At 39.5% G+C, this 27,827-nt stretch overlaps 1 protein-coding gene across 1 annotated transcript in view; it reads right to left on the bottom strand.

The window, feature by feature from the left end:
- Positions 1–27,827, bottom strand: part of st6galnac3 (ST6 (alpha-N-acetyl-neuraminyl-2,3-beta-galactosyl-1,3)-N-acetylgalactosaminide alpha-2,6-sialyltransferase 3) — a 110,115-nt gene that overhangs the window by 42,412 nt on the left and 39,876 nt on the right. The window contains exon 3 of the mRNA XM_085440025.1: positions 23,014–23,423. Coding sequence (XP_085296151.1) covers positions 23,014–23,423 — 410 coding nt within the window. The remainder of the gene's footprint in view (positions 1–23,013; positions 23,424–27,827) is intronic.

Here is a 27,827-nt window from a genome sequence, read left to right as displayed (position 1 = left end):
AGCAGTACAGTACACAGTGAAGCGAGATAACATTCCTCCAAGAGCATGGTGCTACATATAACATCCATCCATCCATTCGCTTCCGCTTATCCTTTTTCAGAGTCGCAGGGGGCGCTGGAGCCTATCCCAGCTGTCATAGGGCGAGAGGCGGGGTACACCCTGGACAGGTCGCCAGTCTGTCGCAGGGCCAACACACAGGGACAGACAACCATTCGCACTCACATTCACACCTAGTGGCTATTTGGATTATCCAATTAACCTATCCCCACAAGCTGCATGTCTTTGGACGGTGGGAGGAAGCCGGAGTAACCGGAGGGAACCCACGCAAACACGGGGAGAACATGCAAACTCCACACAGAAAGACCTGATGTTGGAATTGAACTCAGGACCTTCTTGTTGTGCTGCAACAGTGCTAACCACCGTGCGACCGTGCTGCCCCGGTCAATTAACACAGGACTACATAAAATGCAAGTGTGCAAAAATTGCACACACAAAAAACCCAAAACAAAAAAAAGTACAACACCAGACAGAACCATTTGTGAGAAATGTATTAAGCTGATGAGGATTGAGTTCCTTTCAGCTCAGAGCAAACGAAACAAAGGCAGATAATGAATAGACTACACGTACAAACAACAATCAATGTGGCACTTTAGGTTTTGGTGAATATTTGAAAATGTTGTGGAAGACCTATTTCTAAATAGCACAAAGGTCAATAAAGCTGAATTAATCCGGTTCCCATGGAGACCATAAAGATCTGCTGGAAATCTGTGCATATACATGTTGTAGATGTTTACCTGACTTGTTACCTGACACTAAAAACCTAATTCCCAGATGACTAAAATTTATGGGCAGTGAGTCTCTCCACAGTCCAACCAAATATTTAATGAGTTTTTTACATCAGCTGTACAGCCATGCTGATTTCATAACTGAAAATTATGCAGCTGTGTTAAAAAAAAAAAAGTATTTATTCCATCTTTGTCTAACAGCACTTATTGTACTATTGTACAGTATAATACAGGCTAAAATATAATATACACTATGTTTTGCTAATTCAGTGCAAACAGGTCCAGACTCCTACACTAACACGATTGTAACCAATCACAAAAGGGTGTTGGAGTCACCGCACTAGCCAAACGTAATGAATGCACTCTCCCACACGGGCCATTCGTGGAATGGTAATGAGCATGAGCCTTAGTGTTGTGGAAACGCGCCACCTGTCAACCAGTAACTTTCCCACAACCTACCTATCACCTGTCAGCTACTATAAGTTGTGCTTTTGGTAGGGTGCGGTCGAAGGGGACAGGGTGAGACACGGACTCTGTGAGTGACAGGTTTGAATTTTAAATGAGAGAAAGAAATCCCTGCAACAACAACAACAACAAAACCAAAAAGTCTCCACAGCAACAAACCTGAACTGAATATGAATTACACTTGACTGGTTAAATACTGGTATTATTTTCATTTCCATTTCCATATAATACGACTGTCACTTTAAGTATAAAGTAACAATAACAACAATGACAATACATATTTGTGCATTTCTTGGTTTATTTGCAAGGAGAAATTCCCTTAAAGTCAGTGTGCATATTTTTTTTCTGTCTTTCAAATGAAAGTGGCAAAAACTGGAGCTGTGGTCTGACGTGACTTGTTTTAATCCATACAGAATGATAATCTTGAAACACAAAAGATTAAAGCTCCAGTTCATCTGGAGTTCAAGTGGTGACTTTTGATACATCTGCAGACTTGATAAACAACTGGCAAGATAGTGTGTGCATATCCTGTACAGTATTTAGGACAGGTGTGGCAGTGGGTAAAGGAGCCTGCACACTGAATTACAGCTCCACTAAATGTTAAATGATTGAAATGGGCAACATTTTGTACCTTTTATATCAACGTAAATGTTGCCTCTTTTTAGTCGAATAAAATTTCATTCAGTGTGCAGACACTTTTTTTTCCCTTGATTAAAAGGTCGTCTGAGTGATGGAAACAAAATAAGTAAAAATTGCAATAGACCCGTCATGCATCAGTCATTTCTTTCAGTAGATTTCTTTAACATGACCTTTTCTGTATTTGTCCAGGCAACGACAATCCTGAATTTAAATGTCTTGAAATAAATATATAAACTTGCAGAATCTGTAATCAAGGGAAAAAGGTACCATAAACAAGTACTGACCAATCATGATTTTAGGGAGGAAGGCCTTAAAGAGACAGGAATTGAAATATACTGTTGTCAAGGAGATGGACTGAGATGCTACTATTCTAGTCAAGTCCCAAAATAAAAATACAGAGCATAAGAACTGAGATTGATAGATTTCTTTTAAAGCTCACAGACGTGTGAATCAAACATCGCATGTGCCAGGTTAGATTAGACTAGTTTAGATGAAACTTTATTAATCCCTCGGGTGGGTTCCTCCGGGAAATTCAGTTATAAAAGGAGGTCATAAAAAGGTTATAAAAGGTTATAAAAAGGAGAGGGACTACTAGAAGACAAACAAGCCACAGAACACCAAACACTAGCAGTACTAGTGTGTAGTGCAAGGGAAAGCATGGCACTGTGGCAGTTAGTACTGGTGCCTAATAGCAAGAAGTAATCCATCTTCCTCCCACGGTCCAAAGACATGCAGTTAGTGGGATTATGTTAACTAGGTTAATTGATTCTAAATGGGTGTTTACCCCGCCTCTTGACCTATGATGACTAGAATAGGGTCCAGTATCCTTGCACCCTAAATTGTATAAGCAATGGCTGGATGGGTACTTTGTAACTGAGGCCTAAATTAATATTCACTGTTGTTCTGCCTGGATGGCAAAGTGTGGGCAATAGGAAAAAAATGTGTATTCCCTGACCAGTTTGGGGCGGTTGCTTGAGATTTTCCACTAAGTGAAAATTGGTCACAAAGGTCCTTGTAGTTGCTTTGGTAAGTGACAAATTGAGACAGTTGCCTGTAGTCTGCACAGAAGACACCTTATCTGCAATCACAAGCACTCCTGGCTTACTTTTTTTTTAAACATTTTTTTTTTTTTACCTTTGAAGGCCACTGGTCTCAGTCTCTACAATTTTCAAGTTTCACTTCCACTCATTCCCTCTTGCACGTTGTGCTAAAACACAAAAGCATCAATACTGCTGGTGCGTCGTGTGCTTTGGCTTGTTTTTCCTTCTAATTTGGGTAACCCTGCACACTTTGTGTTCAAGACAAGTCTGTAAGCAGGTCTGTCTCTACAAGCATCTCTACAATCCATCAGTGTGGGAGCACAGGACTCCCAGATGGCACTGAGCTCACGGAGGGAGAAGGCTGCAAAGGTTGGTATAGATGAAACTGCTGTGTTTGTGTTTAAATAATGCACCTCCTGTACATTAAACCTTCTGTTGCTATTACAATGGTACAGCGCTGCACTTTTCTTAGCAACAACAACATTATTTAAGGGAAGACCTCAAGCCCAGTATAAGCCTAGCGCTGTACTGACGTCAGCGTTTACAAGAACAGTGATTGTACTGTCAAACACAGGTACTGCTTCAAACATCGGCTTAAGGGGAAAATGGAGCATTTTAAACAGCTTTTACTGACTAAATTAACAATTTCACTCTGAAAAAAAAAAATCAAAACCAACTGGCAAATTACTAAAACATGAAAGCAAACTTACGCTGCAGGTCTTTTTCATAGCTTCTGCAGTTAATTAAACACTATTCACTTTGGGAAGGTAATATTTAATTTCAAATGTCACTGACAAAAATTCTCTGCATCTCATGGAACAATATCTTGATATAAAGAAACCTAGACTTCATGGTCGATAAGCGTATTAGCTCCACTTATCAAAGCTCTGACAAACAGCCCCAAGCAAAAGAATCCCATCATTATCCATGACCCGAGCCAAGACCTTAACTCACTTCACAGGAGAAAACAGCATTTGTTTTGCTAAAAGAGTCTGATTTATGCATTATTCAAAGAAGGATGAAGCGTCTTGGAACTGAAAGCTTCGTGCCAGTTGACAGGTTTATCATTAAAAAAAAAAAAAAAAAAAAGCTTTGCTACATAACAGCTTACAGTCTTTGTCGTCAAAGAGAAGCAAAGCCTGCCAGTGTTAGTGCCATGTTCTTCTTACCAGACATGGTAACAATGCTGTCTCTGTGGCTCTGTGCACAGCAGCCATCAACCATTTATGAAGATTTACTGCGCAGAAAAAGCGGAGTAACAAATGGCTTAAGGTCAGCAGAGGTGAGCAGAAGCCTGAATAGGTTTGTTAAAAGAGCACCTTTTTTATGACTCCAGAAAGGAGAATGTAGAAAAACAGTGTGAGGTAACTGGCAGACTCTGAAAGCTCCGCAGCCTATTCAGCATGTTAATGGGATGCCTGTCCAAGTCCAGGGAGTAAAAGCCATGGATTAGCAAAACAGATGAGGACTAACTTATGAGATTTCTCCAGGGACAGAGATCAAGACAAAAACCTAAAACCAAGAATTACACACAGAACTACTGATTATCATTGATTTAAAGCTTAATAATCAATTAAATCCGACTGGTACTGTTGAATAATTTACAGCAGAGTCCTCTTGGGCATCACAATAGGGACTAATCCCAATAACTGTGGTACTATTAAGTCCTCCCGAGCCGCTCTCAAGCCACACCAGGTCACCTCTCTTACAGTAAAGAAGATTTATGGTGGTTCACATAGAAATGTGCTAGGATAACACCCTCTCACTCCTAGTTTTACAGCTGACTTACAGTGCTTTTCATGTTCATCACTGCACATTATGATCACGGTAAACGATGCTGCACACAAATCAGAATACTGAAAGATGTGCTACAAGGAACAAAGAAATTATTTTTCCTTTTTTCAACGTGTAACAAATTAAACTGACACATTTACACAAAGCCACATACTGATTAAGCATCCATATTAAGTTTTCAACTCTACATCAATCACAACACTGAATCAGCTGTTCATTGTTACAGGCATCGATCTAGTCAAAGTCAAAGTAGTTACAATGTAGTTAAAAGCTACGTGATTAATGTAAATTACTTCATCAAAATTTTATTTCTTTTGCGCTTTAGAGTAACTTTCACTTACCCTTGATTACTTCTTTATTCTAAAAAAGAGAAAGAAAAAAAACCTCTACACATATTCTCTTCAGCGTTCATACTAAGAAGTTAACGACCTGCAGGGGAGAAACGAGACACAAAGACATTGCAAGAGATGCAGGTGGTCTGAAAACAGTGAGGTGATCTGGCCCATTCAGCACTTTTAGCAGCTCTGGAGGCAATTACGACAATTTCAAACTCTTAGTGTTTGATTGCTGCAATTTGTGCAAGAAAATTTCACTGCTCTGAGTCATAACCACAGAAAAAAAGAGGCCCCTGAAACTGACAATGATCCCATTTTTAAGCTTCTCAGTAACCCAGTACACGCTGTATGTGCATTCATGTAACCAGAAACACCAAATAGTTGCTTTTACATTTTTTAATTAGCTTAAAACTGACTAAGACAAATGAGAAAAGAGTTGTAGCCCTCAGCACAATTCACTAAATCTATTGTACATTCTCCCCGAAGCATCATGGGAAAAGATGATCTATGAGTTTTTAACTTCTAAAACTTTAAAATTATTAAAATTTGCTTAACAACATTAAAATGGCCCAGTGTTAATGCTAGAGCTACAATTAATCAAGTGATCAGTCAGTCGATTGACAGAAAACTAATTTATTTAATATTCATTCGACTGGAAAAAGCCATTTTAAATTTATTCATGCATTCATTTTCCCCAACTCCTTATCCATTTCAGGGTCATTTTAAATCATAAATTACATAAATTACTGATTTGAGCTTTGTGATATGGAGCATTATCCTACTGGAAACAGTCATCAGAAGATGGGTATACTGTGGTCATAAAGCAACAATACTCAGGTATGGTCTTGCATTTAATCAGAATCAGAATCAGAATCAGAATACTTTATTGATCCCTGGGGGAAATTATTTTTTGTTACAGTGCTCCATTTTAAACCAACATTAAGACAAGACAGACAATACACTAACTAAGAATAGTACAATATATACATATATATACATACATACATACATAAGTCACTCATAAATAAATAGTTGGAAAAGAAACATGTGTAGTTGTAGCAGCAAACAGTGTGTTAAGTGGATGCGTTGTACAGGGAGATGGCCACAGGCAGGAATGATTTCCTGTGTCGTTCAGTGGTGCTTTTCGGTAATCTCAGTCTCTCACTGAACGAGCTCCTGTGACTGACCAGCATGTCATGGAGTGGGTGGGAGGTGTTATCCAACATTGTCTTTATCTTGGACAGCATCCGCCTCTCCGACACCACCTTGAGGGAGTCCAGCTCCATCCCCACAACATTGCTGGCCTTACGGATTAGTTTATTAAGTCTGTTGGCATCTGCGACCCTCAGCCTGCTCCCCCAGCATGCAACAGCATAGAGGATCGCACTGGCCACAACAGACTCATAGAAAATCATCAGCATTTTCTGGCAGATGTTGAAGGACCTCAGTCGCCTCAAAAAATAGAGACGACTCTGGCCCTTCCTGTAAAGTGCTGTGGTGTTTTTAGCCCAGTCCAGTTTATTGTCAATGTGTACTCCAAGGTATTTATAGTCCTCCACAATGTCAACACTGACCCCCTGGATTGAAACAGGGGTCAAGTGTTTCCTGGTCTTCCTGAAGTCCACGATCAGTTCCTTGGTCTTTGCCACGTTGAGCTGCAGATGATTCTGCTCACACCACGTGACAAAGGAGTCGACCACAGCCCGGTACTCTGTCTCATCATCCCTGCTGATGCATCCAACCACCGCAGAGTCATCAGAAAACTTCTGAAGATGGCATGTCTCTGTGCAGTGGCTGAAGTCTGTGGTGTAGAGGGTGAAGAGGAAGGGGGAGAGGACAGTCCCCTGTGGTGCCCCTGTGTTGCTGATCATTGTTAAACAATCATTGTTACCAATGAGCCCAAAGTGTGCCAAGGAAATATCCCCCACACCATCACCGGTCCGCACCATTTATACAAGGCTTCAATGGTTCAATGTGTTGTGCGTTCAGAGACGGTCTTCTGCATACCTTGGTTGTTTTGGACTGAGTTACTGTTGCCTTCCTATCAGCTTTGCGCAATCTGGCCATTCTCCTCTGACCTCTGGCATCAACAAGGCATTTTCACCCAAAGAACTGCTGCTCACTGGATATTTTCTCTTTTTCAAACCATTTTCTGTAAACCCTAGAAATGCTTGTGTGGGAAAATCCCAGTAGATCGGCAGTTTCTAAAATACTCAGACGAGACTATCTGGCACCACCAACCATGCCATGTTCAAAGTCACTGAAATCCTATTTCCCTTCCACCCTGATGCTCAGTTTGAACTTCAACAAGTGCTCTTAACAATGTCTGCATGCCTAAATGCACTGAGTTGCTAACATGTGCCTGGCTAATTAGATGTTTGCATTAATGAGCAGCTAAACCCATGGGTTTTTGTAATGCTGATCATACAATGAGTCAAGATAGATATATATATATATATATATATATATATATATATATATATATATATATATATATATATATATATATATATATATATATATATATATATATATATATATATATATATATATATATATATATATATATATATATATATATTTTTTTTTTTTTTTTTTTTTTTTTTTTTTTTTTTTTACTGCTGTATAGCAACTTTGAAACCTTAAAAACAGTAGGCTCAGAGGGAGCAACTGTTTGTAAAGCCTTGTGCTGGGATTACTATGATTTGTGTGTCAATGCATTTAAAAATCAAAAAGAAAATGCAAAGCAGTAAATTGCAGCCCCAGAAGCTGTTGTTTGTTGGGCAAAAGAAAAAAAAAAGGAAAAGGGTGAATTATTATTTGTCACTTGCTGGGACGCTCTCAGAAGAAAAAGCGCAGTTCTGTTTGGGGAGATGAGGGCTTGACAATTTCACAAGCAGATTTTAATACTGCTGCCAAGAGGTGATTGCCTCCCTTTTCACACAGTACTGTACAACTGTAATCTGAAGTGACTAGTTCACATCCAATTTAGGGCTGAACATATAACAGAACACCACTGACAGGATGCATTACAGCTGAGGCAGCATAGACTATTATGGTCACACTCATTCTTCTTGCTTAGGACAATGATGGGCGATCCATCTTTGTCAGCCACGCGACAGTAAGTGCATTACTTAAGATCACACTGTGAGTGTTGTCTGAAATTATGCAGCAGGCTACACGCTTTGTATTTTATGTTTTGCAGATTATTTGATTGAAATTCAACAGTACAGCAAATGTAAAAAGAAAAACAAAGCAAAAAAACCAAGTTGTTCAACAGCCTAAACATCACAGAAAAGCTTGTTCGAGTCATACACTGCTAGGGGATCTGTGCGAGCAAGTTATCTGGTCTGCTGAGAGATTCACAATTCAGCACCTGCTGCAGTTAAAATGTCAAACGCTGGACTGGGAAAAGGAGAAGGGAGGATAGTGAGGAGGAGGACTGGTAAAAATTTACAGCAGTATACCTGTGAAAGACTCTCATGCCTGACCACAGCGTACCACATTTCATGCAGTTTCAGGCTCTCACCTTCACGTCAAAACAATCAGCCTCTACACAATCACAGAGACAGTCACATCAGTTGCTTTTTTCCTCAGCAATGATTCAGACAAAAACACAACTCTTTCTGGATTGCTCATGGTCATCTGTAGACCTGATTAATCCTTCAGATGCTCCGTCACACTTGAGTCAAATCTGACTGAGAGAAATCAGCGGTTGTCTGGTGATTGCATTCAACTTTTTTGTTGTCAAAGACTGGCTGAAACCAGTTGAGGCAAACAACTGGTTGCCCAGAGGTGGAGTATGCGTAAAACACACACAAGAAGCATGGATCTCACATGAAGCATAAAAAAGCAACAAATCTTCAGATCCGTGAAGGAGAAACCTGATTTAACAAATGACTTTTTTACTTTGCAAAAACACATTTTTATTATTACATCTCTATTTTCATTTCTTCTACTGCTCCTAATGCTCTCTTTTATATTCTACAGTTATTCTTACTGAGTCATATTACTTTTTGCTGTTACAGCTTTATAATTTCTCATCCAAGACCAATGAGGTTTTATCTTATCTTCGAATGCCTGAATAAGGGCAATGTAGTTCTTTAAAGGACAAATAAAATGCTGAGACTGTGCTGGAGACACCGGTGTACAGATATATTCCTAATGCACAGTGACATACTGTGAAGCTTTCTGTTAGGAGGACGTTTTATCTCTTTAGGGTGCTATTTTCTGAGGCCACACAGGCATTTGATCTAATAAGGCTTATTAGATGAGGCTGGCTTGCCACATGACCAGTGATGCAGGTGTGTGTTTGGGTGTGTGTTCACCCAATGAAGTGTATTCGGGAGCTGCAAAAAAGAGCAGAAAATGCATTTAAAGCTTATGTGCCTGCGGACTAACCATCATGTCTACCTGAATTACTTCCCAGCTGGCAGAATAACCAATTCGTGTGAGCCTGACACGACTTTGTTAGAGTCAACTGCAGAAAGATTTTATTCAGAAAGCAAGGAGGCTTCTATAAAAGGAGGTATGACAAATGTCTGCCATTTTTAAGCGTATTGTTGGTGACATGAAAGTAAGAGCTGTCTGCCATTTTCCTACCAAGAATAATCAGATCGTATAGAAAAGCAAAAAATGAAAACACCCTGTGGCCATAAAATTATGTTGACACTTATATAGACATGACAATGACCCATGTAAGTGATGCTGCTCACTCAGTACTTACCCAAATATGGAGACAGAATATTTGTGTATAGCCCCAGTGTTTACCCATGTTACTGTGCACAGCACATCTGTAAATATAGGTTGAAAAATAACACTAAAAGACAGATTTGAACTAAAAATATGCTAATTAGCCATGTGCTCTTGTTCCTCATGATAATTATAATAATAATAATTATCCGTGTAGTGATGTGGTGATTAATGCATGCCAGTCAGGTATGCCGCTGAAAGACTGTCCAGCTAAAGAATGAACTGAATAATCGAGTTTGTTTTTCTTTCAAAATCCAATCATGATTAAGTGATAATGCTTCTGATAAAAAATATTTTTCTTGTTTTTCCTTTTTTGTTTCATCCCATTCATCATATTCAATTCCCTGTCTAAAACAAGCAGATAAGATTCAAACCTTGGATTTGGAGACACTTTCCAACTAATACGCATATCCCGTGTAAATGTGGTGCACAAAACACAGACCTGTGGGCTAATTTTTAAATCACGTCCACTGCTAATACTAATCCTATGAGAGTAAGGCTTCAGGCTTAAGGTTTTCATTGGACTTGTCTGCAACCATGAACTATGGCACTCAGAGCAGGTCACCTCATAGAAAACAACCGCTCTCCAAACAGCAAAAAAACAACAAAAGCATTTTAATGCAGGAGTTGGTCTAAAGGCATCTTGGCACTACCCAGTGGTCTTTTGTGAACTCAATAGATTATGGTTGAATAGGTCGGATGGAGCATACATTACATTGTATGCTTTAAAGAAAATGCATCACGAAAAACAACCATCATAAGTGGGAATAACCAATAAAGATATCTTACAAGATAATGGTGGGTTCCTGCGCAGCTAGATTTCTATAGACGGTGGGTGATAATGACCAGAGAGATGCTCACACCAGAGACAAAAAGACCTGGCTTAACTGAAGCTGACCTGTAATGGCCCCAAACATTATCTGACATTACTGCTAGCAAAGAAGATGCAACCAATTATTAAATCCAAGGATTCACTTATTCTTCCACCAGCCCAGGGATTGTTTAATAAGCGTGCTAATGAATGTGTTACCACTACACAGCTTTAATATTTGAGATTAGACAATTTTGTGGCCATAAGGTTTAATGTTTACTTTGCCACAAAAAATGATTAAAGAACTCAATTCTTTAATCTTAGCATAATACATTAAATTCCTGTCTGTCTGTCTGTGTGTTTGTTTGGTGCTTTGTCCTCAAACCCTGAGCTGTGTTCCCCTGGAGGTTCTTAATTATATGGGATATCACTGCTTTTATCATAGATGGGACAAAAGGATTTGTGCCTTTTTGACATTCCAGATGGATCCATTGGAAAACCCAATGTCCACTCCCTTGCTAATAGCTTTGCTAGCATCACCCAAATGTGATTACATCACTAGCACAGAAATGGAAATGGATTTTAAGGAAGACTGCACATTGCCTCCAGCTGATAGTTTGCTTTTTGTCAACAATTGCCTTTCTTTCTCTGATGAGGTCACGAGTCACTGATCCCTTCTTCCTTTAGGAGGGAACACTAACGACTTTCCTGTTCCTCTAAATTGGCAGCCTTTGACCCAGTGAACAGCCAGCCGGAACGCCATGTTATTTGTGTTTCAGGGTTTCCAGTGGCTTCATTTAATAAGAATTTCATAGCAATTAGAAGCTTTCAGAACTGAAATGTAATGTCATTATATGCTGATGTTGGCAAAGCGCAACAGGCTCTGAGCTGATTTTAGGGCTGCGTACAGTGGAAATCACAACTTTATGTGGTGCGAGACAATGAATTCTCTTGCTCTCTTTTCTCTTTAAACTGCTCGTTGTTATGAGCATGAAATTACAGTTAAGTGGTGATGCTGCAAACACTGCGATTCAATCTTCCACGTGAACTGACCGCAGCAATCCTATCTGCTGTTTCTTCTCTTGACATCCAAAACACAAAGCAATTACAGACACAGTCACGTACTGCGCGCCCTGTAAACACAAGACCGGCACTGCTGCAGAGTTATTTGACATTGAAGCCAGTGGCTGCTCTCAATTGCATCAGAACACAGATTGCATCAACAAAGTTCAGTAATTGAAACTTTCAATCACATTCCTTCATTTGAGTTAGAATATTTCACGGTCAGACAGCAATTCTCAGCTTTTAAGTCTGTCACACTTCAAAGCTTCTGTGTGCTGGAAGTATTTTGTCAAAGCCACAATGCATTGAGGCAGCAACAAAGAGGAGAACCACATCTGTAAGGTGAAATTCTAGTTACTTATTTATCACAGATCTTCTATGTAATAATCTGACTGACAAGAACAGGTTACACAATACTGTCTGCAAATTAAGCTTTTGTTGTTGTCAAGACACCAAAATAAATATGTGGTAGCTTTAAGTCATTAACAAGATGAAAGAGCGCATTTGAAGTCAATACAATTAGTTTATCATCAGGAATACCCTAAAAACAGTCAGAAAATGTGTTTTGAGTCATTAATATTTACATGAAGAAATGTGCACAATGGTTGATTAAATCCATTCTTGAGATTAAAAAAAAAGAAAAAAAAGATGCAGACGATGAACAGAAAGGTGCTGAATATACATGTTTACTCCCATAGATATTATAATATAGCCTATTATTATGTCAAGCCCCGGTTTCGAGTGTGCCGATCTGTCTCAAAAAAACCTCCCATCCAAATGTTTTTGGATGACATGGAGTGAAAATCTGTTAGCTAACACTAGCAAGCTTGGTTAGTGAGCTGCAAGGATAAACTGTCTCAGTGTATCAGACAGGGAACAACTAGAACTATCAATGACAAAAACAAAAAACCCAACTCTTCCTAAATGCAAAATGTTATGTTCATAATAAAATAAGTTACCGAACTTGTAACTTTTTTTGTCCATTCCTCATACCAAGGCTGCTAGCTTGTGGTTGGCTCTGAGCACAGGATAGCTTTAGCTACTTTTTCCTTTGTTAGCTTTTTAAAAATATCTATGTCCAGCTCAGTGGGGCCGATTTCTATCCTATTTGGTCTGTAGTTAAAAGCATTTTCGTAGAAGGTTCCTCTTTGATCATATTGAGGAACCTTCTACGCTAGCAATGTTTTAGCATGTGGCTCTGAGTGGAAGCAACTATTTACCTGCACCACTGTGTGCATGCTGCCCATTTGCAAAATGCAATTTGCAAAATGGACCAGCTGTCAGTCTGACATGACACTGACAGCTGGTCATACTGCAGAGCAGAAACACTGGAGAACAACTTGTTCCAATTCATGGCAGGTCTATTTAAAAGGATGAGTTATTTAAAAAGGCTTTATTCAATCATAATCAACTTTTTGGTGATTATTATTATTATTATTATTAGACTTTCATTCTATAAAATTGTTTTCAATTATGTTTTCTGGAAGACTTTAACTGGTTAAAATCATTTGTGTCTTTGTAAACTGTACTAACTTTGACTCTATTGACTGTATTGAGTTTGAACCATCTTAGTGCACACATTTTATGACGCTGCTCTTTAATAATTAGAATAATAGCAATTACATTGATTAAGCCACACCTTCTAGGATGTTTTCTATCGGGTTAACCAATGAAATGAAATGAAAGCAGCTACAGCCAACAGCAGACACAGAATGGCACTTTGTCGCAAAGTTTTCAGGACGATCGGCTGTATTAATCAAGAATGTAAAATGAGATTTTTGCAGTTGCAGTCCAACCACAGGTTTGGGGATTGATAAAGTTGAAACTAGAGCCAAAACTCAGATCAACTGTGCCAAAGATATCCTCCCAAAAAATGTAGCTCTCTCACAGACAAATGGAAGACTAAATTCCAGTTTTATTTGAGTGTTTACATACATGAGAGCTGGAGAGGTTTTTCTATTTTTATTAAACAAAAATCTTCCTTAAAGCCTAGAAAATCCCCATGAATGTCTTACCAGTTTTTTCTCTATTGAAAAAAGTCAGGTGTTTCTAACTGACAAAACGGCTTGTCGGTAAAGAGCTGTTCGCATTGAGAATCTCGTAGACTGTGATTATAACACAGAAGAGAAGCTGTTGAACTTAATGGTGTTTCATTTGAAACTATTTTGGGATGAGTAAGTGCAGACTGCCAGGGGCACTCACACCAATGTGAAGTGGACGGCTGGAGATTTTGAAGCATGGCTGCACAGCTATGACATTCACACTAATAAAAACAGATTAAAATATAATTCTCAACATATATTTGGAGGCACACGAGAGTGGAGCATCTGCTATTAAGTTCATCTGTGACCAGAGTGACTCATTCCTGAAGATGAACTGCAGATGAATCATCTATTTTTGATTCTTGTGCCTGAGGCATTAACAACATCTTCTTGTCAGCTTTGTGTCAAACTTCTGACTTCATGTTTGTTGAAATCAATTCTGACAAATGTTACAGCTGAACTTATACGATCCCCATTTGACCAGTTTGAATCGTTGGTATTGATTGACCACCCTGAGCATTGCTTGTGTTCATCTGAAGCCCAAAGTAAGAAACCGAAGTCCCGTGATTGGAGATTTTACCATTAGTGTCCTTCCTTTTCTTATAGTAGCAGGAGCTGGAGCCAGATCGGACTCTCAAAGACTCTAATTTCATGATTGGGGATTACTTTAACATTTTAATTGGAGTACACAAAAATAAATGAGCTATAACTAAATGACACCTGTGTTCTCTTGAAATTAATGGTCACCTTTGGAGTTTTTGACCATGGGCCATGAGTTAGACTAATGTTTTGATTAGAAGGTACCTAAACAGTTTCTATCCCCTGCACTAATATGCGGACTAATGACCAGCACAAGCTGAGACAAACATTTCTGCCAAGTGCACCTGCAAATACAAATGAATACCAGCCCCTTACTTCTAGAGTAAAGCCTGCACAGAGATAACAGGTAATTTTTAATCTTTTACCTTGCATGATTTATTGCAAGAGGAGAGAAATAAGAACTGCATTAAAGTAATCAGTGAAATTATAATTAAAGCTTATTTATGAAGTTTTTTTTTAACCTCTGGTAATGTTTAATAAGCAGATCCATGTAATGAATATTGCGCTCTGATTGTTTGCCTGATGAAGACCCAGCAGAGTCAAAATGTTGCTTCTTGTCAGTCAGATGAAATTTATAAGAAACCTGTAATTTTCTACTTTTTATTGAGTTGGCCTTAATATGTATACGCCATCTCGTTTTGCTGATTTTAATCTTGTGTTCCTCCGTGAACAAAAACACAATTCCATTTTTCTTACAAAGAAAATCAAATCAGGTCAGTTTGGAAGTGGTTTATGAAAGGATATGGATCTCCAGGCATCGGCAGGGGTTTGTCAGTCGTCACATGCAGCCTCTTCAAATCTTCATGACAGAAAGCTCAGGAAGGAACAGATCTCAAATGTTGCCTTTTCTCTAAGGCTACGTTCACACTGCAGGCGAAAGCGCAGACGAAAGCGCATCAAATCCGATTTTTTTTTACCCTATGCGACCCATATCCGATCAGTGTGAACGGCATAAATCCGATATTTTCAAATCCGATCTGGGTCACTTTCGTATGTGGTACTGAATCCGATACATATCCGATGTTTCAGAAAGCGACTGCTGTGTGAATGGTCAAGTCGCATTAAATCCGTCTTTTACGTCACTGACACAACAGACGCCAATTATCAGCGCCCGAGAAGACATCGCGAACGCTTCCTGGCCATCCGGTGAAACTGCTGGGAAGACAACGTTGGAGAAACGTTAACATTTTATTTGTACTGCATAACCTGCAGATTCTGACAGAAATCTGCAACTATCCTTTGAAGCACCGCTCCTCTAAGACAGCAATAAGGATAATTATTAGGTTATCTACATTATTATGTAAATAACTAAATAACTTAAAGCAAAAATTGGGAAACATGAAGTCCGAAGTCTTTATATTAAGGGCCATCAGTCAAACAATATCGTTTGCTCTGGGTCTAAACCGAGCGCGCTGTGTGTGACGTCTTCTTTTGCGCATGCGGGCCGCTTTGAGCGTTCACACTAGAGCGCGTTTGCTGTCGCATTTTATTTGTAGTGTGAACGAGCAGACAAAAAAATCGGATTTGATCAAAAAATCGGAATTGAGCATTAAGACCTGCAGTGTGAATGTAGCCTAAGTCCCAAATAGTACTTATTTGCAAGATCTTGCATGAACACAGCCTGTCTATTAAGATTTTCTTCCCTGGAGCCACCTTTTCTGGATAGCATTCCTAAGTTGCTGTAAAAACTATCTGAATATCGATTTTCTGAAAGTTACCGAGGCACGGCTCATCTACTATGACAACAAAAGGATGTAGAATTTGTTATGCTATAATCCTGCTGCATCAAAACTTAGCTGCAACTCTATCGACTATCAACTCTATGCAACTCTGAGATTCAGTAACATCAGCATCACTGACTCACTGCAGTATGACTGTTATTTCTTATTTTCAAATCTTATTAAGACGGAAATAAAATTGCCTGTATTCACTTGCCTTTGTTTTTTTAAATCCCACTCTGGACTGATGATAAGTAGATGACCTACTGTGCTTCAAAATTTTAAAACCGTCTTTCTTCTATAGAGTGGGATGAAAGACTTTTTGTGGGGAAGACTGAACAACAAAAAAATTACAGCAGAGCACACGAACAAAGAGAAGCAGTGAAGTGTACATGCGGGGGTCCCTGATTGGCAGATTAGGAACAGGTGTGGAAGAAACCTCAGGCGAGCCTGATGAGGGAGGGCCAGAAAATTATAAAGGAGAGGAAAACCATCAAAGTAAGAAAGTAAAACTGACAGAAGCACAAGAATCAATCATCACAGAGAAGCTTTATTCAGCTGCTCCCTCACTCAGAAGGGGTCGTCACAGTGGATGGCCCCACATGTTTTATTTAGACGGTTTTTAAGCCCTTCCTGATGCACCCTTCAAGGGATTTGTATTTCGACCCGGTCTCGAGCCAGGGATCTTTTGTTAGTTAGATAAATGTATAACTTGAACGTAAACTCAATAAAACTTCCAAACCATGATTTCCTCTTGTGCTCGTCTGATTGTAAGAGTTGTGGTTTAAGGTTTAGGAGTGTCACAGAAGATTTTCTGATTTCAAAATGTGCTGTGGCAGTCTAAAGTTTGAGAATGGCTGTTTCTACTCTATTCAAAAGCATCTTAACAAGTGTCCTGTGGGTGGTTAACAAGTTTTAAGTCAGCCAACACTGCAGTATTTTTCAAACAGAAAGAACACATATGTGTATTGCAAATTGATTTAATTATAGTTTGACTGAAAAACAACAATAAAAAACTGTATCTGTAGTCTGTCTCTGAGTAACCTCAAAGTTTTCTTGTACTTTACAAAAAAAACAGTTACAGGTGTGAAAAACGTGCAAATTGCATCAACTGAACTAATCAAATGAAAGCAATTGTTTTGTTTTTTAAAGTAAGTAAAATTATCAAAAGTCAAGTTGTAATGTTGTAGGAAGATTGTAACCAAGGTTTTATATCTATTTCATAGGTTACCGTGGAAAACCTTTCACTGTACGACTTTCCATCACATCTAGTTTGATTTCGTGTGTGTGTGTGTCAACAACTTGGAAAAGACTGACAGTTTAAAACAGCACTGCAATGAATTTCTAATTCAAGGAGTTTACATTCTGAATTCTACTTCAAAGAAATTAGGAGTCACATATAGTTCTTACACACACACTGGACATTCTGGACATTGTTTTCACTTCATCACTTAAATCACTTTAAGCATATTTGCACTGCACAAGACATAATGTGGATTGCACAACACTGGTCACTATATTCTTCATTTCCAGTTAATACTTGTACAGCTGCTGTTATTGTGTGTGTGTGTGTGTGTGTGTGTGTGTGTGTGTGTGTGTGTGTGTGTGTGTGTGTGTGTGTGTGTGTGTGTGTATGTATATATATATATATATATATATATATATATATATTTCTTCATACATTCTTATATAGTTCTATACTGTGTATTGTGTATTTTGTTGTACAGTTATTTTATTTTCAACTTTAATTTATATATTTTATCTTATTCTTTCCCAGTTAAATTTACCCTTCATTCTAATTTGTGTTGTACAGTTATTTCATTTTTAACCTTAACTTTTTATATTTTATTCCTTCCTAGTTAAATTTACACTTAATTTTTCGTATTTATTTCCTATCTTATTCATAGCCTTTTCCTCTTTTTTTTTTCTTTAGGTCACGAGCAGTTGTCTAAGCATTTCACTGCATATCGTACTGTGTATGACTGTGTACGTGACAAATAAAATAAAATAAAAAATTTGAATTTGAATTAAAAAAGGTCAACAAAACATCCAATGCAGTTCTGAAAAATGTAACAATTACTGGATTATTGATTTTTATTATTTAAGAAAGTTGTTGGTTGCATTTCTGTTGTCACACAAGATCCCCGGTTCGATCTGGGGGTAAAACACAAATTTCCTTTGGGTATGATTCAGGAAGGGCATCGGGGTAAAAACCACCAAATTAAACATGCAGAGCTACCTGCTGTGGGGACTTCTTCTGAATGAAGGAGCAGTCAACAGTAGCTGTTGTCTTCATACAGACAGCTCAACCTTCTGACACCTAAGGTCGAGTTCCTGCACACTCACCAGATGCTGGTTTGACAAGCTCGAGCACAACAATTCAGAAAGACATCTTGGGATTTCACTATGTCAAGGCTGATGAGCATTAACTATAATTTTTATAGTGACTTTAAATTGTACTGGCAGCCAACACAGGCCAACACTGCTGTAATGTGCTCCATTATCTTTCTACTTGTTAGAAAAAAATAGCTGCAGCATTTTTAACCATTGAAGACATTATATAAAACTGATAATGTGTTACTTTTTTTTTTTTTAAGTCAGATTAGCATTTTAAAAAGCTGAAATGTGTCTGATCTTTAAGATGTTTCACAGCTAAAACAAATACAGTTGTGACTGTACATATTTAAATCAGGTCTATAAAGCAGTCACTCACAAATGGCAGTAGAGCTGCCAAGTAAGACGTCTTCTTGCCATCAGGAGGAGCTTGGCCTTCAAAGATGGCTGTGGCCCATGCTGCTCCCAGCGATCAAACCACCAAGCCACCTGGGTGCAGTGCACCACCCACTCTGCCACCTGAGCCAAGTCTGCAGCATTAGGCAATAAAGACTCACAGGAAGAAAGAACATTGCTCACACTATCATAAACAGAAGGGTGGTGACACACTTGTGAAAACTCACACATTCGTTTCACAATCTACTTCCGCACACATTTGAACAGAAACACACGGTGGTGCCATGAAGGAGCAGCTGGCCGGGAAGCAGAGACCCAGGTCACGCAGGCCTAGGTGGCAGTGCTATAAAGTGACAGTGTGATTAAAGTCCTGTGTCGTCGTCAGGCCCGTTATCTACTGCCGCTAACAGGCCAGTGCCGATACGCTCCGACAGCCGGCGACTGCAGCTCAGGAGGTGTTGCTGATAACACCCAGCCTCAGCTCGTGCAACTTCCAGCCGCAGTGCGCAATTATGAATCATATGTTTAAGTGGCTGTCAAATACATTCACGTGCAGGACTGTTCATTATCATGGCTCCAGATAGAAGCTGGATTGGCCATTTCCTGTTTATCGCTTTTAGATTATCATCATTACCTCTTAGTTCTCAGAAGAGGATGGATGAGGAGAGAGACACGGAGGACACTAATGGTCTTGACTTGATTTGAACCCAAGACGTCATCATGCCATTAGACTTGAGACAAACAGATACTTTTCTGTGAGAAGATTTTTAAATGTATTAATATGTACTCACTTGTCTTTTGTGTCAATAATTGGATTAAAATGAAGCTCTCTCAGAATGTTCCACATCTCAGCACATCCTAAAAGAACAAATTTGTTTATTTTTTTCCCCCAAACATTTATATTTGTTCGCTCTCTGATGCATTGCTGCTTCACCACAATCCATTTGTACTCTCTTTCAAGCTGTGAGCAGCTCTTTGAATTTTCTTTGAGGAACACGTTCTGCGACAATAGACAATCGACTCTATCCTCAATCCAGTCCACATGTCAACGTGTACGGCATGGATACTAGAAAAGCTGAATCTTCCAGTGTGACACCTCACTACAGAAAAATTCATTTTTATTTTTCTTACTAAAGTTTAACTGAATATTTACTCAGTAACATAAGGGGTTGATAATGATTTGCCACCTGGTGAGTTATTGTTAGACTGACAACTGATTTTGACTTCTGCAGTGAATCTTGGCCGCCGTGAGTGGTCGCCATCATTACCATCATTAATGCTTCTGCATGGTTTTTTTATGTGTTAATTACCTTGTGCTCATGTCACAGTGTTTTATACCAGCCACTATGTCTTTGTACTTTCCATCACAATCATTCTAATAGTTTCAGCAATCTCCCCCTTAGGACTTTGCTGACAACTGTGAGTCCTTATGTTGAGGCTATGGCTTTTATATCGAGGCAATCCTCTGACTGATGCATTCAAAAACTGTGGCAAAAAATAACACTAAATTCATAGGAGGAATCCACAGTACACAATCTCAATCACAATAGGTGTGGGCTGCATTGAGAAAATGTGTCACATTTCCATGGATGTGCTAGTCAGGCCCAAAAATGCAGCCAACAGAGTGCCTGCAGTCACCTGATCCACAACAATGCATCCAGGTTGCTGCTGTCTGAGGGCTGAATTATTTTGCTGAAAAAATAGCCCTAATCTAGGAGTGATTCGTCTTTTCTGAAGCGTAAAACATTTGGTGTCCTGGACGTTGTGAGCCCGGAGGCTGTAGTGTATACCATGAGATTTTAAAAGCTTAGCTTAAAGGTGTGCTACACATGAATAGTGCTAATAAAAGCTTTACTGTTGTAGAATGACAAGTAGATGGTTTAAGGACTTGAGTCTGTTTAACAAACAAGGGAAACGACTTTGCAGCATGCTGAAGAAGAAGAGGAGCCTCAGTTAGCATATATCTGCGAGGCTCAGATACAGAAACAACATTAAAGAGGGTCTATACGTCCTAACTTAACTATAACAGAGAAACAGTATACACTTAGTAAATAAGGGGGCCCAACAACTTTAGAAGATTTTGAATTTCTCATCTACACTTCGCATATAAACAGAGTCTGCTCAGCTTTAGCACATCGTTGGTTTCCTAATATCTTCTTATGTTTATCAAAAGAAAGACCTAAACAAAGACAAAAGCAGGAGCACAACCAGCAAAAAGTGAGTGTTAATAAAGCCAATAAGGAAAGACTACAGTCTGACTGCAGTCCAGATAAATACAGAGTCCAATGTACAAACACATCAGAAAATGCATGGAACAACAAACAGACAAACTGATAGAGGGAGAGACAGGATTAGGAAGGCAGAGAGATGATGGATGAAACTAATGAGGGCGGGGCACAAAAGACAAACAGGGAAGATAAGCATCAAAGACGCGGGAAAAAACTAAACTAAAGAACGTGGCGCATTATGCCAGGCGCTGTCTCACACTGTGATCCTGGTCGTGACGTAGTCTGCACCTCCTTTTGACCTGCTCCTGACTTAAATCAGCTTAATTGAGGTGGTCTTCACTGTAGCTCCATTTAGATTATCATAACCGCTTTTCTAATTACCCCACAGTTTAATTTCCTCTGTCCAGAGATGACTGAGCTTCCTGACAGGCTGAGAGACAGTTACACGGTTGGCTGGCTAATCAGTCAGCGCTGACGCCTCTCTCCCCTTGATCAAGTAAGCAAGTCGAAGCTGGGACGGCACGTCTCCTAGGCTGCTTGCGGCAATCTGGATAATTAGAGTTGTGTTCGATCAGTGTTCCATCTTTGCCAAGCTGATGATTATCCCCGCATGCAGAAAGCAGTGACAGTAAACCAGCAAACACAGACACGCACAAATTACAAGGTAACGGCAGACAAGCTGCTGTGGTATTTTAAGAGTTATAATATTGCTGTAGACATTAATAAATGTAGTTTGCATGGATAAGGGAAGGAAAGGACCATGTTTTTTAATAGATATTTCATGTCTGAGTGAAATAAAGAATTTCAGAGCAGTGCCTTAGTGTATTATTTCAACATAACGGCAATTATCCCCTTCACTACCTGTGATTACATTAAAATACTGAAATAAGTGCAGCAAAGTTTGAGGCAAGCACAAAAAGAATGATCGAAAAACATACAGACGAATCTCTCAGTGCTCATCACGTTTTCATTTGACGGGGTTCTTGTTACACATTGAGTTTGGTCTGTGATACCAATCAGCAACGACTGAAGTGCTGCATCTCACCCAGGAGCATTATGTTGCGTAATGAGATTCTTCTCCCCGAACATCCCTCCCTAATCCCACGCTTCTATCTGTGCTTTGTGGGCCTTCGCAACAGCTGAGCCAAGATGAACATGGATGCTCTACATGAAATTCAGTGTTAACCCTGCCATCATGAATAACGGCGAGACAATGGAGCCGAAATGGAATGGATGCTACGCCCATTACCAAACACGTTAATCCTCTTAAGAAGTTAAGGCAGGTCTTGATGACATGTGGGCAAGGCAGAGGTATAAAGCGCTGCAGAAATGAGCAGAGACTAATCTGAGAAATTAGGTTCATCCTAAACAAAAGCAGGCCTCGAGCTTTGATCCCATTTTCATTAACCTGCAATTCTCTCTGGGGAATTGACAGGGAAAAAAAATAACCAGGTGAGCCTCTCTTTAAGTTGCGGTTTGCAGTTTTAACACAGGTTGTAGTAAAATATCCCTAAAAACTTTAACTGATCTGCAACTTAAATCAATTCACTGCTTTTCAGAATGTGCCAAGACGCTGTCGGAGAAGTTGTGAGACCAGCTGTGTCTGGGGGTGCTTAGAAAGACTGCCAGAATCATGCTACCTCATTAACCAGATTTCTCCCAGACCAGCATTTGGCTGATGCCTATAACCCAGGCACAGCACACTTCTAAGGCGCTGTGTAAGAGCTCATTTTTCAAAAAATGGCCCCCAGTGCCATGCAGAGCCTCTTTAGAGGCAAAGCAAGTAACTCACTTTGATGAAGCCTCGTGAGAGGGAAGATTTGAGACGAGAAAAGCACAGAGCAATGAACAGACCATCAGTACTGATAAGATCAATATTATAGCAACAAACAGAGGGGTAGATGTCAAAGTGCTGAGCAGCAAATCTGTCAGAGTGAAAAAGTGGAGGTCTGCTGTGGAATTCAGTGATGCTGTGCCAAAAACAAAAACAGGGCAACTGCAGTTTGACTCACCTGTCTCTTCCAGTCTCCTTCTTAAAGACCATGTCGCAGTGGTTCATCCTGTCCTCTGTGGTGACAAAGATGCGGGCATGAGGGTAGTTTTCCGACGCCTGCCGCAGCATGTTGTACACAATGCCTTTCCCGTCTTTCCTCATGTTCCGGAGCGGCCCCCACACAACGTAGACCGTGTCGTTGGCCTGGCCGAAGAAGTACTGGGGCTTCTGCAGCAGCAGGGGAACGCTGGTATGAGAGACGACCCTCAGAGTCGTGTGTCGGCCCACATCGTTCTCAAACCCCCGTGTGGGTGCGTTGTTCATCCGCCAGATGCAGGGAGACCGATCTATCTGCGGGCCGGCACCCTGGCCCAACATCTGACCAGAGCTGGACACGATGCTGCACAGTTCGCAGTTCAGCTTCAAGGGCTGGAGGAGAGGAAGCAAGTCCATTAGAACTTTAAGGGCACTTGCAGAGCACCTGTCAAGGCTACTTAGTTTTTGCTTCCAAATTTAGACTTCCAGCCTCTCCTATCACACATTTTCATAGCAAGGACCAAAGACCAAAATGAATCAACAATGATTATGGCTAATGAAGGTAACAGACAAATAAGAAGCACCTGTGATCTATATCTTACGTATTTTCAAAGGGCATGCAGCTGAATTAGTGCATTTCAACTACTAAAAACAGCACAGTCCATAAGATCATTGTGAAACAACACATACGCTGTCCATGGTCCTGAAATGAATCCAGTTCAGTTTATCTAATATTTCACTGTTTATTAGAGTGTAATAAAACTTTATTGAGGAAAAATGTGTTTTTAAAATGTATTAACATAAATAATTTGATCAGAACAAAAACAAACAGCACCATAAAACTACCAAACCAATTCAAAACATCAAAATAAAATATGGGCTGCTATTAAGACTTTGTATTCCTGACATCCATCCAAGGTCTGATTATTTTCAGGATAGGGTTCAAAGTCAATGCCGCCATCTTGTCATTTTCTTCATTCTTCAGTCATTTGGCTTTGAACCCCACTGTGCACGCTGTGAAATTTGTGCCGCAGAAGCCACGTTTAAAAGAACCCAACACCAAAAATTGAATTTTGTTGCCACTGCTATTATCACTGGCGTGGCTCCTTTAGGTTTGAGGTTCCAGGTTCATTTACCTTGTGCAAATCTTAGGTTAAGAATCAATTTTAACGGTAACATAGGAAAGCCTGAACATTTTTAACTTCCAAAGAAGTTAAAGAAAGTTTGTTTAGGCCTGCATTGTTGTCTGATTTGTGTGAGTTAAATAATCTAAGAACGCTCAGCAACTTTCATCAGTTTCTATCAGTGCAAGTTCAGCAGGACTGTGGAACAGTTCATAAAATAAAGCCACAAGAAAGCAAGATAATTAGAACAGCCAGCAAGCAGAAAGGAAATTTATCACAGTGCGAAATACTGCAGCGCTTTATCACCGGCTTCTATTGCTGGAGAACAAGGTCTTTACATGCACCATCACCAGGAAGACACGAATACATGAAAACCGACAGGGAAATATATTAAATACACTGAAATTATCAAGGCAAAACAAAATAATGTCCTCCTACAGAATCTTAATGATGTTAGAAAACTCTATGATCGCTGTCTTACTGATAAATATTCTGCTGAAACGAACTCCTGAAAACACATTAAACAGCAGTTTTTTAAAAGATTAAAAGCACATTAAAAACCTTAAACACATGAAATGAGGAGACTTTTATATTCAGTCTTTAAATTGTGCAAACTGGCCACTTTATAAGGTACACCTTGCTAGTACTGTGTTGGACCCCTCTTTTTCCCTGATGAACCGTTGACACAAGCAGGATGGATCCATGTTTTCATGCTGTTTACACCAAATTCTGACCTTACCATTAAGCTATTGCAGCAGAAACGAGTGGTTCCTTGAATTACTGCTGCCTTCCTATCCCTGTAGATCAGGGCCTCAAGGCCTCAAGGGCTGGTGTCCTGCAGGTTTTAGATCTCATCCTGGGTCAACACACCTGAATCAAATGATTAGTTCATTATTGGCCCTCTGGAGAACTTCAAGACATGTTGAGGAGGTCATTTAGCCATTTAAATCAGCTGCGTTGGATCAAGGACACATCTAAAACCTGCAGGCCTGAAGTTTCCCACCCCTGCAGTAGATCATCAGTTTCTGAACTACTCAGATCAGCCCATCTGGCGTCAACAACCTTGCCATGTTCAAATTCATTGTGCCTAATAAAAGGACCCACGAGTGTACATTCCCTTTCATTAAATTAAATGAGTTTTAAATACTGAATAAGTGGTTTCCTTCAAAATTATAATGCATTTGACGCAGTTTCGTCTTGTTTTGTTAGAGTTGTGATATATTTTATATGTGTTCAGTAATATTATTAAAGTGATGTTTTGGCAAGGGACTTTAAACAAAATGCATTTGGTGATTATTCATAAAAAAATATTAATCAGGGTTTTACGGGCCTCTATAATTTTCTTTTATTCCCCAAGACTGATGTCACACTGCCCAGAACTAACATAGATTAAGTTAATTGAATATGGGACCTCAGAGGTTACAGCTGCGAGGATGACAGAGAAGCAAGCAAGCTGTGTCATTTATCTTACTGTTACTGTATATATATATTTTTTATATATCTTATTATATGTTACAGGAGCAAGGGGATTTGTAATGAATCTTCAGTAAGAGCCCTTAGCTACGCTTTGCCAACCGAGGAAAAAAGCCCTCACTGAATCCAAAATGGGAGATTTACCTAATTGAAGCTAATATGCTTGGTTTGTTTTGATGAGATTAAACTTACTTAAGTAAATGAATGCGCGGCAAAGTTGGGAAAAGAAAACGCACTGTGTCATGACTAAACCCTGTTCATCATTTGCTTAATGGAGAATAACTGTAATGTCACTGGTCTGAATGCAAATTGCATTTTTGCTGCACTTTTAATGCACTCTGGTTTCGAACGCAAAACTCTTTGGCATTTGATCAACAAGCACAAGAGTTTTAGAGTGCAAGCACAAGACAATCCACTAAAAACTGTTACAGCTCCTGGCTTATCAGCACTCACAACACGCTTACCACACAAGATCGGTTGCTGCAAAAGGGAACTACACAAAACTACCATTGGTTTTCTTTTGTATCTGACATGTTTCTTTCATACATAACTCCAGCTGACGCTGCTGGTATTGCCTTGTCTTTCATGTATGGATTCAATCACGGGTTAAGAAAGGATTTCTGGACCCAGTCTCCATTTACTGCGTGGTTGAGATACACATCACCGCAGCCTTGAGCCGTCAGCAGCTCGTCCATCATCACCCCTCAGCCTAGCCCATAACTCCATCATGCCTTTTAGCACACACAGATTGGCTGGGCTCTGTGGGGAGCACTGACTGGCTAACTGTATGTGAAACATATGAGTTTGTCACTGGAAACCTACCAACAAGGAGCCCCTGAGCAAGGCATTTCACCATACTTCTGCTGCAGAGTAGCTGCTTAGTGACAAATAAACAAAAATTGAGGTTTTGGTTTTTAAAGGGCATGTGAGCAGTTTACAGTCACACAAATAAAACCAGCAGTGAACATTATTGTTTCTAATCTCATTTACATGCATTACAGAAGAGTGGAAACCTCATCTAATAACTACAAACCCCGTTGGAACACTTTTTATTCAGTATGCACTGGAATCTGGCTCCCAATAAATCTGAGTTTTACGTCCTATAAATCAATAAAAATGTTACGGCCTCCTCCTCTTCCTCTCCTCGCTTTGATTCATGTTTCAGTTCCATGTTCACGACGGCGCTGTTTCAGTGTGGCCTGCAGTAATCGCAAACAGAGTGCACTTTTATAATCCGAGTAATTCCGGCACTCTGATAAGTACGAAATCGACTCACCAAAGCTTTAGATTTTTAATGCATGAGCGTGTTAAAAATAAAGTGGGTTATTTAAAAAGCAGGCTTAATGCCGGGGACACAGCCATCATTAAATTATAGCACTGGGGTGTGAACTTAACCTTGGCTTGTTCATTAAAATGCTCTGAACACGATTAATTAATAAGCAATAATTATTACATTAACTTGCCAAATATTTCATTGTATGTCTCTGGGACTTCGAAGTCTTTCTGCTTAAAAAATTAGCTTCAGCTGTCTCCATGGGGGAAAGTGGTTCATTTCAAATGCTTCTCTTGGGGTGTTTACATTAAAATAAAGGAGAAAAGTACAGTTCACATTTGAAACCCCTTCTCAGAAACAAATGATTAAGAGGTACATTAACGAAACATGAAAATATCCCCACGTTTAGTTCTGCACGAGCTATTTATGAGTTCTTTTAATAATAACCACAGGTCGTCCAGTGGGAGGCAACCTTTTTTGAAACTTTGATTACTTAGATTCTTTGTAGTGATTTAGTTTTTTATTTGTTCAATTAATCTTGAGTAGCTTACAGTTTGTTTTATATAATGCAAGTATAGGACCAGGTAAAGTTCTGTGGATGTTTTGTTTGATTGTTTTACTGCTTTTATTCTTTTGTTTTGTTTTTATACATAACTGATGATGTAGTGCTAATTACCCAACATTTTACTTTTAGCATGTTAACCGAGTGAAACGGCAAAAGGGAGGTGGTGACCATAATAACTATAATAGCTTTTAGCATAGTATTCTCACTGTGAGCATGCAGTCCCTGTGTTTGTCGACTAATTGTGCTTTGAAACCTCAAGTCTGACCTTTGGCTGTTGCCATCTTGGGATTCTGGAGCTAGAAGAGGCATGCAAAGGGTAGAGTGTCTAGGAGATTACTCACGGGCATGGTTTTCAAATACAT

This window comes from Copadichromis virginalis, linkage group LG18 (genome assembly GCF_057382275.1).
Source record: "Copadichromis virginalis isolate Kocher_CV1m ecotype Utaka linkage group LG18, C_Virginalis_male_GT1.1, whole genome shotgun sequence".
NCBI lineage: Eukaryota > Metazoa > Chordata > Actinopteri > Cichliformes > Cichlidae > Copadichromis > Copadichromis virginalis.
The sequence above is the reverse complement of the archived record's forward strand: the minus strand, read 5'-3'. Positions and strand labels throughout refer to the sequence as shown.